This window comes from Triturus cristatus, chromosome 4_2 (genome assembly GCF_964204655.1).
Source record: "Triturus cristatus chromosome 4_2, aTriCri1.1, whole genome shotgun sequence".
Lineage (NCBI taxonomy): Eukaryota > Metazoa > Chordata > Amphibia > Caudata > Salamandridae > Triturus > Triturus cristatus.
The window spans coordinates 479,743,434-479,758,119 of NC_140586.1; the positions used below are offsets into that span (position 1 = coordinate 479,743,434).

The 14,686-nt window shown below is 44.3% G+C and overlaps 1 protein-coding gene across 31 annotated transcripts in view; it reads right to left on the reverse strand.

The window, feature by feature from the left end:
• Positions 1-14,686, reverse strand: part of NEXN (nexilin F-actin binding protein) — a 399,622-nt gene that overhangs the window by 105,112 nt on the left and 279,824 nt on the right. For all 31 annotated transcript variants that reach the window (XM_085602023.1, XM_085602016.1, XM_085602002.1 and 28 more), the window contains one exon: positions 11,685-11,882. In XM_085602023.1, coding sequence (XP_085458149.1) covers positions 11,685-11,882 — 198 coding nt within the window. The remainder of the gene's footprint in view (positions 1-11,684; positions 11,883-14,686) is intronic.

The following is a 14,686-nucleotide window of genomic DNA, read 5'->3' on the forward strand; positions in this document are numbered from 1 at the left end:
AAAACATGAACAGGGAGCTGCTCGTGTTCATTAAATGTGCACTTGAGGTAGGATTTCCTCACAACTAACTGCCCGTATTTTGCGCAATTTCAGAACTTTGCGGCTCATTATGATGGTGGAAGGACCGCCACCGCTGGGCTGGCGGTGGCGGTCCTTCCGCCATCACATGGTGATTTACCCACCGCCAAATTAGGATGGCGGTGGGTACCGTGGCAGATGGAAAGTTTGTCCACCGCTTTTCCGCTGGAGGCAATCGCACCGATTGCCTGGCGGACGGAGCAGGGTCACTAATATGGTGGCGGTTCCTAGCAGGCACCATACGTCATATCAGGAGATGGGTTTTAGGAGGCCTTTCCATGGCAGCAAAGGCTGGTGGGGATTGGGTTTGGGGGCCCGTTGCAGGTCCCCCTTGTGTGGGAGTGTCGCTGCATTGGAGGGTACCCATGGTACCCCCCTGCATTTCCATGCACCAAGTGGCAGGCACCGCGTGGTACCTGCCACGTGGTGCAGGGAAATGCGGTGCAAGCACCATTACCATTGCGGATGGTGCTGCAGCCAGCAGCACCGCCTGCCATGTTAAAGGCCCAGGATGTGCTAGCCAGAATGGCGAGGGCATCCTAATAGCAGTGGTGAGACCGCCGCATGTCTTGCGGGCGGTCCCATACATCGCTATGGTGTCGGGCAGACCAAGTCCGCCTGCCATCATAACGAGCCCCTAAGTTCTGGCCTTAGGCAACCCAGCAAACATTTGGTTCCCTGCATGGTGGCCTTGGAGTTGGGCTCAGCTCCCCTCCCTAAACCTAAGGTCAAGAAACTTGGCATTTGGTTTGATGATAAAATGTCTTTTGAAAGTCAAGTCACTGCAGTGGCAGGAAAATGCTTTGGACTGCTCAAGATGCTGAGTAAAATCTTGTGCCTATTAACAGAGTCAGCAAAAAACCCAGTTATCCAGGCCCTGGTTATATCGAGGCTAGATTATTGCAATGTTCTGTATCTAGGAGTCACTCAAGGATGGATCAACAGACTCCAGAGAATACAGTACTCTGCGGCATGCCTTCTTCTGAATTTGCTGAAGCGAGCATCTATTGGGGTTGCACACAGGAAATTACATTGGCTTCCAGTTAATCAGAGATCTTCATTTAAAGGGTTGTGCTACTATCACAAAGCTTTTGCTACCTTCAGTTGCTAGTAAAACCGTGTGTCCCTTCAAAGAATCTAAGATCTGCAGGGGAATTACTGGTGACTCTTCCAAAATTAAAGAAAGTGGGCTCGGTGAGAGATCTTTCAGCTACCTGGGGTACTAAAGTTGTGGGGCACCTTTCCCTTATCGGTTCGTCGGATGCAATCGGCCGATCGTTTCAGGAAACAACTTAAAACTTGGTTCTTTAGATCAGGATGCTCGAGTATTTGAAAGCGATAGGCAGGGTGCAGAGATCTACTTCCAGTACTGGGATACCTCACTTGAGGTAGCCATGCACTTTATAAATATTATTATTATTATTATTGTTATTATTTTCTTAGAACAAAAAACACCCATGTGTCAAATGGATGCGAGTATTCATTTTGCAATAGTGCTATGTGCAACAAAACATAATTAACGAGAAACATGAGAACATGAGAGACTAAACTCATTACCTACTACACCACCATCTTCCCAAGAAGATACACTATCTTTGGTATCTTCCTATAGAAGGAGGCCCCAGAAGAGTGAAGACAGTTTCAGCATTTGTAACCACAGCAGTTGTAGCCCCAATTTGGCATGTGTAGTCAGCAGAGTACTTGCAGCCCTGAGCGAGCTTGTGCCTGCACCACAGCAGTTGTAGCCCAGATGGGCCATCCCATTCAGTATGGTACTTGCAGTCCTATTTAGGCCAATGCAGGAATTTGCAGCCTTCATTGGGCTGATGTAGACAGTTGCTGCCCTGAGTAGGCTGACACACTTACAAGGTTTGAAGCGGTTCCTGCTAAGAACCACACGTGAGAGACCATGCAGACCCTCTGCAGCAGAGATCATTCCTGATTTTCCTGTCAAGCAATCTGCTTTTTTGGTGTCTGTCAGTCTCTGGGTCCTGCTGGGCTTCTCCTCCTGGACTGTCTTTCCTCCTTCAGTGCCAGACAGATCCTTGTATCTCTAAGCAGACAGGGAGACTTCTAGCTACTAGGCAGAAACTCAGCTCCTCCAGAAAAAAGTGTAGACTTTGGATGATGTCCCCTCATGTCTGGGAGACCAGCCCTGGGTACACAGCAGTGCTTCGGGTAATTTGTCGAGCACTCCCTTACTTGGTTTTCAAGGACTAAGAAGAAGAACAAAGTAGGATGTTTTGGTTCCCTCGGTTATGCACATTTTCTAAAACAGAGGATGTATATCCACAGTGGCTGTAGGACCTTAGATTTGACATGGACAAGATTCTGAACCAGAAACTACTGAACTTCGACCGTCTGGACACTCTGGACTTCGCTGGACTTCATTTGGGCCCGACTTCGTCTCCCTCTCAGTCTGAAACATCATCTGTGCCCGTGCACCATACAGGATCCGTGTAGGACCTGTAGAGCATCAAGGACAACTGAAGATATCTCCATTGGAGTGAAGGAGTCGCTCCCCTGCATTCGCAGGCACTGCAACACTGCTGTCTGGTCTGCTGACACTGCGCTCCTACGGAATCCGAAGGCTTCAGCAACACAAGAGGTGGGTTTCTATGTCCCTCGAGGTCTGAGCTGCCCTCTCACCAAGTTTGAGGTCAGAATCCCTCATGGGGCTGCAATACCTGTACCCATGTGCACTGAATATATTTGCCAGTGCATAAGCTTTTTGGCGTTTCCCGAACAAGTGCATTGGGCTCAAAGTAGCCCCAACCTCTGACACCATTTCCTACCAAGAACTTTGGCCTCCTTGCACCGAGTGCTCCGTGGGCTGTTGTTTGGTGAAACTGCTTGAGGTTCTCTCGTGACTCCTGTGCCTCCGGCCTGTGAGTCCACTTGAGGGTCAACTTTTCTTTCCTTGGGCTCCCCTGGTTGCTCCGGGCCTGCCCCAGCTTCCCTTGCTGTGGTGAGTCTCCTGGACCTTGCTAGTCCAAACCGTACACATCTTTGACCTTCTGCATGGTTTGCCATTTCCAAGGCTTGTTGGTGCTACCGCCGGACAACGACCCCTCAGCATTCGACATCCTTTGAGGGACAGCTCATATCAGCTCCTGGTTGTCCTCAACATCTCCTGGTCCCCATAGCTGCAGAGTCAAGGACTCCATCAACGCACCTGAAGCACCCGACATTGGTGGGCATTTGTCTACCGAGCCCCTGGTAAGTTCTGAGTGACCCAGACTCTGTCCCCTCTGCTTTCAGGTACTCTTCAACAAAAATCTATCTTTGGGTTCCAGCTGACACTTTTCTTCCTTCCAGCAGCGGCTCTTCTTCGAAGTCCTTCATTGAGTTCGACAGCGGGTTCCGACGCCACTTCAGACCTATGCACTCGTCTTCCCTGGGATAGGTAATTTGTGTACCTCAGTATCCACGGGTAGGGCGGCTCTTCAACCTCCTATCTTCCACAGGGGTTCTTCGAAGTCCACTGGGAAGGGTCCTTAAACTCAAACTTCAACCGCGACTTTCCCATAGAATTGTACGGAGCACGCGGTTGTGTACCAACACTGAACCTGTCCTCCGTGGGGTCTCTACTTACTCACCTTAGGTGGTTCCTTGGGGTCCCAGCGAATCTACGTCCTCTCGACACTGTCTTGACTCGGGTCGTGGTTCTTATACCGCTATTTCAGTATATGGTCCGGTCCCCCCTGGGGCTCACTGTGTATTAGTGCTATTTACTGTCATTTCTGTGCTTAAGTATTGTGTGCTTTGTGATTATCTCTGTGTAGGAGATACTGTGTCATACTATATAGTGTTATATTAATAAATACATATTTTTATAACTATTTTGTAGTTCTCCTTTCATTTAACCAATACTATAAGGTTGCATTCTGGTAAAACAAGCTGCTTAACATTCCTTCAAGGCTAAGCCTGAAGGCTGTTCTCCACAGCCACCACTTGGATAGCTTTCTATAGTTATCTTTGACCTCTTAAACCACCATAAGGGTTGTTTGGACTGGTGCAAGGTGCCCTCTTTAATTAGTGGACAGCATATACCAGGCCAACTTCTCACACCATATTTGCTGCAAAGATAATAAAAGCTACGTATATGTGATGCAGAACATATTCTAAACTTGCTCTAATGGTCACTTAACCATACGTACAGTTGAAGTAATATAAAGATAAATGTCAAGGCTTTGTTTGCTAATAGAGAGTGTTAGATGAACCTCGGTAGGCCCTTCTGCTAAGTATTGCCAGGGGGTATCAGGAAGCAGATAGTAGAATGAAGTAAGTTAGAAGAAAACATTTTTTGTTCACATTTGAGTTAAAAAGTCTCAAGCATTTTCTGTGTTTACCAAGCTCTCAATACATCCATTAGTATTTTCGAAAACAGTGTGTGAAGCCAATAATGCTAGCGTTAAAGGACTTCAAAAACAGACCCATTCAAATCCGCAAACTATGGAATGCCTCACCCAAGAAAATATGAACAATCAACAACCATCTAAAATTAAGAAAAGCAATTCAAACTTGGCTGTTTCCCCAAACGTGACTCACCTTCCTCAACATCATCACAATCTCAAATTCAGATTGGATCTAGAAACTCAAAAGCAGTTTTCTTACACACAAGTAGGTGGTGTCGTGCTGCTCCACACCAACAGTTCTTTTCTTTCTGTGCCTTCAGACGCATATCCGGGGTTTACTTCTCTCATCTTTGATGAGTATTTTTCTCCTACATTTCCATTTTCTAGTCTGCAAGGGACAGTTTGTCACCTCCCAAAACAACAGGTTTAAATCTTGTATGAACCGTTGCCAAGAAATATCTTTGACAGATCTCTACGAGGCATGTCTGTGGTGCCTGGGGTCATTGCATGACTCCTGGGCCTGCAAGAACTGTGCTCTGATGAACCTGAAACCCGTATGAAACAACAAGACGAAACTCTACATTGTCAAGCATTGAAAAACTCCATGCTGTGACCGGTTGAAGTAAAAAAAGGAGGTCATGCTCTTGCTCCTAACGTTGTTCCAGCAGCAGTTCATAGTCTTCTTATAATTCTAACGAGAAGCACAAGAAATGGAAGTGGGAATTAGCCCCTTCCTGCAAATCCAGAGGGGGCACAAGGCCATCAACATGCCTTGGGCATGACACCCTCAACATAGTTCTTGGTCTCGGTCCTGAACTTCTGAGGACTGATACTCCAGAGGCAATCTCAATTTCTAGGTCCATTGGCATTGTTGCAGAAAATAAAGGCATTTTGTGAGGACGTGCATACATTTGGCAGACTTTTTGCCCTCCTGTGGTGTGCCCTTGAGCTCTAAGGATTTGCAGAGTTCTCATGTGAGAATCAGGCCCGCAGGTTTGCCCTCCGCGCCATCAATGTATCTTAGACCCACATCAGGTTCTGCACCGGCTTTAGTGCCGACCTTGCTTTTGGCACCACTCCCTACATGGTTCCTTTCTCATTGACACAGGTAATGACAGTGGGTGCAACCTATGACCAATCCTATAGACTCCAAAATTCTAGCGATGATTATGATGAAGGAGGTAAATTCACTTCTTAATATGATGAGGGTAATTAGTATGCTGAACTAGAGGATGCCAGTGATCTGGAAACACTGGACGTGCCTCTCTCCCTGCTCCTGCCACTGAGGTACGTGCCTTTTTTGCTATGGTCATGAGGAGGGCTACAGATGTCTTTGACATGTAGCTCCCTACAGTGGAGGCCAAAACGAACCTCTTGACTTAGGTTCTTCAGCCTGGCCAGCCATCTACTAAATCTATATTACTAATTAATGAGGCCTTAACAGATACCCTGTTAGCACTTGCACAAAGCCATGTTCTGAATCTCCAGTTAATAGAAAAGTAGCTCTTTGCCATAGACTGGCACTGGGTGAGCCAGACTTTTTCACACAACACCCTAAGCATGAGAGCCTGGTGGTCCAGGCTTCTCCTCTATCAGAGTCAACCCTAACGCCTTTTCCTTAACTCCTCCTGACCATGAGTCTAAGCACATGGAGACTTTTGCAAGTGCATGTTTTCGTTGGATAGCCTTGCTTTGTGCTCAGTTAATTCCAGCTGCATTCTAGGAAGCTGTAGTGAAACCTTATGTTATACAGGTGGTCAAAATCTGCTGGCAGTTCCAGAGGATCTACAAGAGTATTTAGCCCAAATCATAAGGACTTCCATGATGCAGCAAAACTTGTTATACCCTCTAGCCTCCATATAACTGACTGTTTGGGTTGCACAATGGACACAAGTGGGATGCTTCGGAGGCTACAGGCTTCTCTTCTCTGGGTATGTCCAGGCATTTTTGATGGACAAGGTGAGTTGTGCAACTTGTTATTTTTTGGGGCTGTCTGCCCCTACTGTACAGTTTCCTCAGCAGTTATGCCTTTTTCGTGGCTACACTAGGGTTTTCAGTACCACCTACTCCAGACCCTGCTGCCAGCACACTAGTCTGCTCAGCCACGTCATGGCAAAGTTCACGGCACCCAGAGACAAATTTTGAGAATCAGGGATATCTTGCCTCTACTCCCCCAACCCTCTGGCATCCAAAATCTCAAAACCCCTTGACTGTGTCCTTATTCATATACATCCACTCTGTAGGCGGCAGGATCAGATATTTTCCTCAAAGGTGGTGATAAATAACTTCAGAGACATTGGCCCTCCAACCTGTCAGCCAAGCTATGCCTTCCCATTCCATTCTGCTCTGCCACACTTGCCACCCCATCTACATAACTGATGAAGGAAAACATATACATTTTGCAGCAGGAAGTGCATTCTCTTTTGGCCAAAGGAGCCACAGGTAGATTTACGGTCTCAGAAGTAGGAACTGGGAGTTACTCAGCTATTTCCTTGTATCAAAAAAGGACAGAGGCCTTCATCTTATTTTAGATCTTCACCCTCTCAATGCCTTTCCTGTGGAAGATATTGTCTGTCCTGGATACTAGATGGTAGCATTTGACATACAGGCAACGTATGTCCATATTCCTGTCCTACAGCCCACAGGTTTCACCTGTGTTTCACAGTTGGCCAGGAGCATTTCTTGTATGTGGTGCTCCTCTCTAGCCTCGGATGTTCACAATCGTGGTGGCTGGTGGTTGTAGCATTGGATGTCCAGGTGTACCAGTCTTGTACCATGAGGACTGATTGTTGCAGGCGGGCTTGCCCCAGGCAATCATAGACCCACCTCCAGACAATGACGGTCACACCTGTCTCCTTTATAGAAGCTCCCATTCGTCTGACCTATCCTGGATATAGTGCAGTTGTTGCCTTACCCCCACAGCAGAAAGTCCAGGACATTCAGGTTATAATCCCAATGTTTCAGCCACTGTCCTGGATTTTGCTGAGGTTGCTAGGGCACTTGGCCTCCTACATCCTGCTTGTCCAACAGCCCAGATGACACATGTGAGCTCTGCAGTGGTATCTGAAGTCCAGTGAGCACAGCACCAGGGGAAAGTCTCCGATCGCATCTGGGTTTCTGAGGAGACTGCAAAAGATACGCAATGGTGGCTACTAGATTGCGATTGGTCCAGTGGTACACACCTCTTCTTTTGTCACCCAGAGCTGACAGAGGTCGCGGATGCATCACTGCTGTGCTCGGGAGGGCATCTGGTAAAGGTGGAGATCATAGGCTTCTGGTTTCTGGCCATAACCCAGCTCCACATCAATTTGTTGGAGTTGCGGGTGATTTCCCTGGTGTTAAAGGCCTTCTACCATCCATCAAGGAGAGACTATTATGGGTACTCACAGAAGACCATGCAGTATTACAACTAGCAGGGTGGAATGGGGTCTTGTGTCATGGGCCATGAGGTGCTTCTGGAAATGGCTGACTCACTAGAGCATTTTTCTGGTCATGAATACCTGGCAGGATCTCTAAATACCAGGCAAACAAACTCAGTCACTGTCGTCTAGCGGTTCACAAATGGCAGCACACATGGAAGTGGCACAGGGCGTTTTCCAGCAATGGGGAGAACCCTGGCTTGATTTATTTTTAATATACAAAAAATGCCTCCTAAAGGAATAACTTAAGACTCAATTTTCTTCTAACGGAATTGTTGAAGAAGGTGTACTTCGTAGTACAATAACAAAAAGTTACAATTTATTTAATACACAATGCATTAAAATCATGAAGAATGGGTCAAACAAATCTAACTATCCTGCAGTCAGATAAGGATCACCAAAATATGGTTGTACTCGCAAGAGTGATCAGAGACAGATCGGGGACCACCCAATCGTTTAGTCTTCCTTGTTTTTTCAGTAGTTTTCCTTAAGGAGGAGCTTGTGATTCCTCATTGTTAGCAATTGTGGTGGTCAAATCCGTCGACGTTTCAGTCTGCAGTGCATCGCATGAGAAGAAGGAAACAGGAAAGCGCCATACCTACTAAAAAATTGCACTATCCTGCTCTCTCCGCGGCTCTGGTGCACAATGAGGCTTCTTAGTGCCACATGCACACCTTTTCCATAGTGTGTCATGTCTGGCGTAGGTATTGTACTGGAAGGGTAACCTTCCAGTGCAAAATACTATGCTCAAACTAACTTTGAAACTTTTCCTACGTCGGATGCAAGCTGTCGGGTACAGCGCACATGCAAAGTGAAAAAGCTAGGAGAGATAAAAGCATTTCTCCTTTTTATGCTTGCTTGAAAGTGACATTATTTCTTGGTGCATATCCTGTCTACTATTGTAGGAGATTGGGCTATATGTCAGAAAACATGGGTGGTTGCATGGGAACGCTACATGTTCCACCCATGGAATACCCCCTGATACAGAGTAACAGAAAACAGTGCTTTACGTTACTTAGAGGCAACTTTCTAGCTTAATACACTGGAAAGTACGGCCCAGATTAACTAAGATTAGTTGCACAAAGCAACGCAAGGAAAGTGGAAAGGCTTCAGGTGGAAAGGCTTCAATAAAACGTACAAAGCCACGCAAGGTACGATAGGCACCGCATTGAGTAACTTTGTAAAGAAATGTAAAGCCATGCAGCGGTTCGCACTGCGTTGCGATACATTTCATAGTGGTAGGCGTTCCATGGGTGGAGTACTGTGCATTCACCCATGGAATCTGATGCAATCCCAAATTTGCTAAAGGCAGTATACTTAGGATAGCACCAGAAACCTGCACCTACTACAGAGGCGTAACCTGAAGAAAAGTCTTTACTTCTCCCTCTTACTTCCTCTTTCTTTGTGTGATGCATTCTGCATCACCCATAGAAAGAGGAGATTGCCTCTGAGCATTGTTTTTGTGCCGGAAGGTATCCTTCCCTGCACAAAAATAATTCTGCCTGTAACGAGGATACCATTGCGTCATTGTGCAAGGGTGCATGTGTCGGCATTGGGCACCATACAGTGCACTAGCAGGAACAGAAAGCAGAAATATATTGGTAGAAGTGGCGCATTTCTGCTTCTTCCGTTTCATGCAACGCTGCGGAGTGACTTTACTTGATGCCCTGTGTAGCATGAAACAATCGTTAATAGGCACCTAAACAAAAAAAAAGTTGCGCTGGGTTGTGTCACTTTCATGACACAAATCCAGTGCAACATATTTGTACATCTGGGCCTTTGTCTGTTAACGTTTAGGAAATGTATAGTGAAACTTTACATTCTAGTTTATATATTACCTGTGTTCTTGCCTGGGTACTGGGATGCCCATTCTAGGTTTGTTTAGGTCCAGGATGATTATGATGAGCTGTATTTTTTACCAACCTCTATTCTAGTTTCTATTATAATTGTAATGCTGTGTTCTGATAGCCAGAGGTATTTTATGGCCATGCCCGTATGTTTACACATTTATTCGTGAATTAGGGCCATTGTTATTGAGGTTATATCGACCACCCAACACGTCAGAACTTAAAAGCCAAACAGTTTTCAAGGTATTATAACTCATTTCCACATGACCTATAAACATAATGGAATCTTGTGGAAGCATAGGTAACACAAAGTGCCAGACTAATACACACCTTAGTGCACGTTTCAGGCAGTCCTTTAGTCAGGCAGCAGGGGACAACTCACTAGGTGGCTTTTGTATGCACTGTCCGATAGGAGGAAACCCTTTGAATGTTTGTTTTAAGCTGAGAGAGTTTCAGTGAGCTCAGGCAACAATTCCACATTGTTACTTGTTAAACAAGAGCATCCCTGCTCCTGCACCGCGAGGCAAATCACTCCCAACTTGGGGCGCCACTTTCAAAATTTAGCCATTTTGAAAAATCAGTGCTCAGCTGTGTCTGACTCAGCAATTTTGAAAACTTAACATTGCAAATGTCATCAATTTGTGTACGCGTTAAACTTAAATTGGTTCGAGCCCCAACTGTATTCACGTTTATGCACACTGGTGCTTAGGGCATGATACTATTGAAGTGCCTGCTGCATATGAAAACGACGTTATGTATCTGTTCTACGTGGAGCCGTGGAGTTCATGAATCATCTTAAATCTTACAACAGTTAGCCTTAATTAACTATTTTTGCTGTTTGAATGGATATACAAAACCGAAAGATTTGCAACATTATTTAGATCTAAGTTTATGCATCAAAACTCTCTGATACAAGCCTAGGAGTTTGAGATAACCAGTCGGTTATGAGCAGTAATTTCTAGCCAGCTAAAATAACATTTTCAGGCTTGCGAATTTCCTTATATTCAGAAGTGTTGCTCACTTTCTTTCCTGTGAGATTGCTTTGTGACAGAGGCCTTCATTGGAAGTGGTCAGTTCAAATCCTGTTATTTTCCTGCCCCGAATTACCGAAAGGCCAGGTAATTATGGGTGTGGGCAAATAATGGCAGTTACTTTTTTGGAGGAAATATCATGTAAGAATTTTCAATTCCATGCTGATTCCCAAATATTTCCCTCCTGGAGTTTCAGTCAGATATTTGGGATGCTTTCAGCATCAAAAATCTTTGTGAAGAATTAAAACCGATGGCCCCGGAGGCGCTTGTTACCAGGCTCCTAGCCAGTGCTTAATTCGTGAAATATTAAGTGCCAGGGCTCTGACTATAAGGCCACTGCAGCTTGCTCCACCCATCGCCCTTGTCATCGCTGCCAAAACAACTACTAACCATCTCTCTCGCATGTAAGTGCAACAGTTCAGATTATTCCAGGTCCCCAAAGCTAAAGAAATGGCTGGAGAGGCAGGTATTAGCAATGTTAATGTAAATTGTATTCCTAAACAACCCTTGTTGTGCTCATCTCTAAATTAGATGAGCAGCGCCACCATGGGGTAGACTGTTCTAAGAATGGTGATGACAATTAGGTGCTGGTGCTGAGCACCGGAAAACAATTAAGTGCCCGGTGCTGAACACCGGAAAGCACCGGCTCAAATTAAGCACAGCTATTGCCCAACTAGATGCTCAAAGCTTCCTGCTGATCACTCACATCTTGGTTTCTATAATCTGGTTTCAACAGACCCCACATTCCTCCTCCCTACATACATACACACAATACTGTTCTTTGTAACTCACTCCACTGTTGACATATTTGGGCTGTCATTAACATGATCCCCATATCGAACTCAACTGGTATTTAGAGTTGCATTTGCAGTAGATCAACACCTAAAATAAAACAAATATATGTAACAAATTTAAAATGGATTATATTGACACATTAAGGATGGCACATACATCACCCATTTCTTGTCTCATTTGCTCAAATTCTTGCTTTTCCAGTTCCATTCTTTGTCTGCGTTCTTCTTCTGTCCGTCTTTTTTCTTCTTCCATTTTTTGTTTCAGTAACTCCTCAAAATGTATTTCCAGTTTACCAGGTGCAAGGGAGTCTTGAGAAGCTGTTCTGCTCAGCTCTTGCGCTTCATCGTCCAGCACCTGTTGAAAAAGTTCTCATTCATTTCTGTGATTTGGTTGTCTAGCCACATATTTGCGGCTTGATTTTTAAATGCACCATTTCGTTTATTTTACCATCAACACATTAGCAAAAAAAAGTGAAATTAACAAGCTTGCTGCTTTAAAATATAGAATATTTTCTAAGGAAAACAATGTAAGTTTTATTTTATGAAAGTTATTCTGAAATTATCTAAAACATGTTTTTCCTACATTGGCATCAAATAGTCAGAATTTATAAAAATATTATTAGAAAACGCAAACAGATAACCTCAACAAGAGCATGCCACGCAGATTACCAGTACCTTCCCAATAGCATTGTAACAAGAATTAGATCCTGGAAATGAGCCACTTAATCACTATTTTGCCCAGTGGAAAAAAACATTGGGTCTTGTTAATATCTGTAGGTTGTTTTTATCGTTCAGTTACAATAGATAGCTATGTTTTAAATGTAGTGCATCCATGAACGTCGATTCATCAAAATGGCAGGGGTAACTGAAGGAATTCACTTACCATTTGACCTAAATGACATCACAGGACGTGACATCATATGCCCTTTGACACTGAATCTTCCCAGAAGGTGATATCAAATGACCTTAACTCTGATAACATCACAATAATTGGCATTGCTAAAATTCCACAATAACTGCATGATTAATATAATACAACACAGATAAACATCTATTTGAGATACCACCTACATATTAATTAGTGGTTAAGAGCATACTTGATATGTTAGGGGAACATTGCTCTTTTTCTTTCTATTACATGAAAAATGTGTGTTTATTTGAAGAGGGTGCTATTCTGGTACAAAACACAGTGCACCAAACTGTCATGATTTAATTGTTAGCCTAACGTATAACTCAATGAGAAATGAATTGATAAATTATACGGAGAGGCAAAAAAGAGTTTAAAAAACTTGTAGCTATGTACATCTATAATAAATTATATGAACCACATAAATTGCATATAAACTATGTTATTGGCTTAAATTATTTCATATTGTTTTCATTTATGTTTATTGTGAAGCACCAACACGTGTGTGAAGAGCTGACAGTTAAATTCAAGCACATCATTTTTCATATATTCATATTAATGAAAGATAGCAACAATTTGTTTATTTTTTTTAGTAACTTTATAGATTTTCCAGTTTATAAAAAGAGAAAATGTGACATTGCATGCATGTTGGATGTAGTACTTTCTGCAGGGTCAGCTCCAAACGTTTTGCCTTAGTCCTATGTTTTTTGCAGAATTCATTTTTTGCTGGCCATAGGACTCTGTGCCCTTTACCAATGCTAACCAGTGCTAAAGTGAGTGTACTCTTTCCTCTAAACATGGTAACATTGGCTTATGCCCAGTTGGCATATTTAATTTACTTATAAATCCTTAATAAAGTGGCAATACATGTGCCCAGGGCGTGTAAATTAAATGCTACTAGTGGGCCTGAAGCACTGATTATGCCACCCACTTAAGTAGCCCTTTAAACATGTCTCAGGTCTGCCCATGCAAAGCCTGTGTGTGCAGTTTTCAACTGCCATTTTGACCTTACAAAATAAACCTTTTGTCAGGCCCAAACCTACCTTTTTAATACGTACGTATATTCACTAGGGTAGGCCCGGGACAGTGCAGAGGGCAGGGTATAATATACTGAAAAAGTAGGACAAGTACCTCCAAGTAGGACATGTCGTGGTAGTGAAAAACTCTTGAATTTGTTTTTTACTACTGCAAGGCCTATCTATCCCATAGGATAACATTGGAATTGTCTTATAACATTTTATAAGTGTAATTTTCAAATAGGAAGAGATAACCAGTTCATGTTTGGAATTCTAACTTAAAATCCTAATTTATAGTGAAGTCAGATTCAAAATTGCAATTCTGAAAATGCCACTTTTATAAAGTTGCCATTTTCTTGTCTTAGCCATTCAGTGCCTGGAGCCTGTCTCTGGTCTCATGCCTGGGTGTAACTGACAGACATTGTGAATTCCTCCCAGACAGTCACACAATAGTGGGATTAGGTTTGCCTGTCTAGGCCATCTGCTGGCAGGATGGGGCGGCCCCATTTAAAACTGAATAGCCTGTTCTCTGCCTTCAAACAAAGGGCCTAACAACATCACATTGTTACTGCAGCCAACTTGGAGCCAGGGCATCTGGAGTAGGAAATTCCATGCACTTCAAAGACACTGTCTAGAAGCCTCTTCCACTTTCCAGAACCAGGGTACCAAGGTATAAAAAGGGGCCTCAGAAGCCAACTCTTCAGCACAGTTCTGGACCTGTGGATACTCTGCCAGGAAGAAAGACTGCTGTGCAGCTGAAGGTGTGCCACTCTGCTGGACTGCACTCTGCTGGACTTTTGATTTGCTGTGCTGACCTTCTGCCTGCTGCCCTCTTGCCTAGGTTAGAAGTACTGGACTTGCGTCTCTTGATCCAGGAACCCAGAGTGGCAAAAGGACTAGTTGTCTGGCCTTCTGATCTGAAGCCTTAAGGGCATTACAAGCTACCAACAACCTTACATCTGCACCTGGACTCTGCCATCTGTGAGTCTAACCTGCCAGTCCTGGGCCCTTGAAGGTGGGCTTAAGGTGCTTTGCCAACCTCAGTGCATCCAGCAGAACCGACGCAGCACGTCTGCTGCATGGCCCAACCATGATCAGATCCGACAAATCTCTGCTGTTTTGTGGATTGGACCCATCACAAAGACTCACATCGCTGCTGCATCCCGCATCGCATTCGGAACTGCCACTGTGCAATCCATCCTCAGCGCAGGCCCTCAAAACTCTCAGTGATCACAG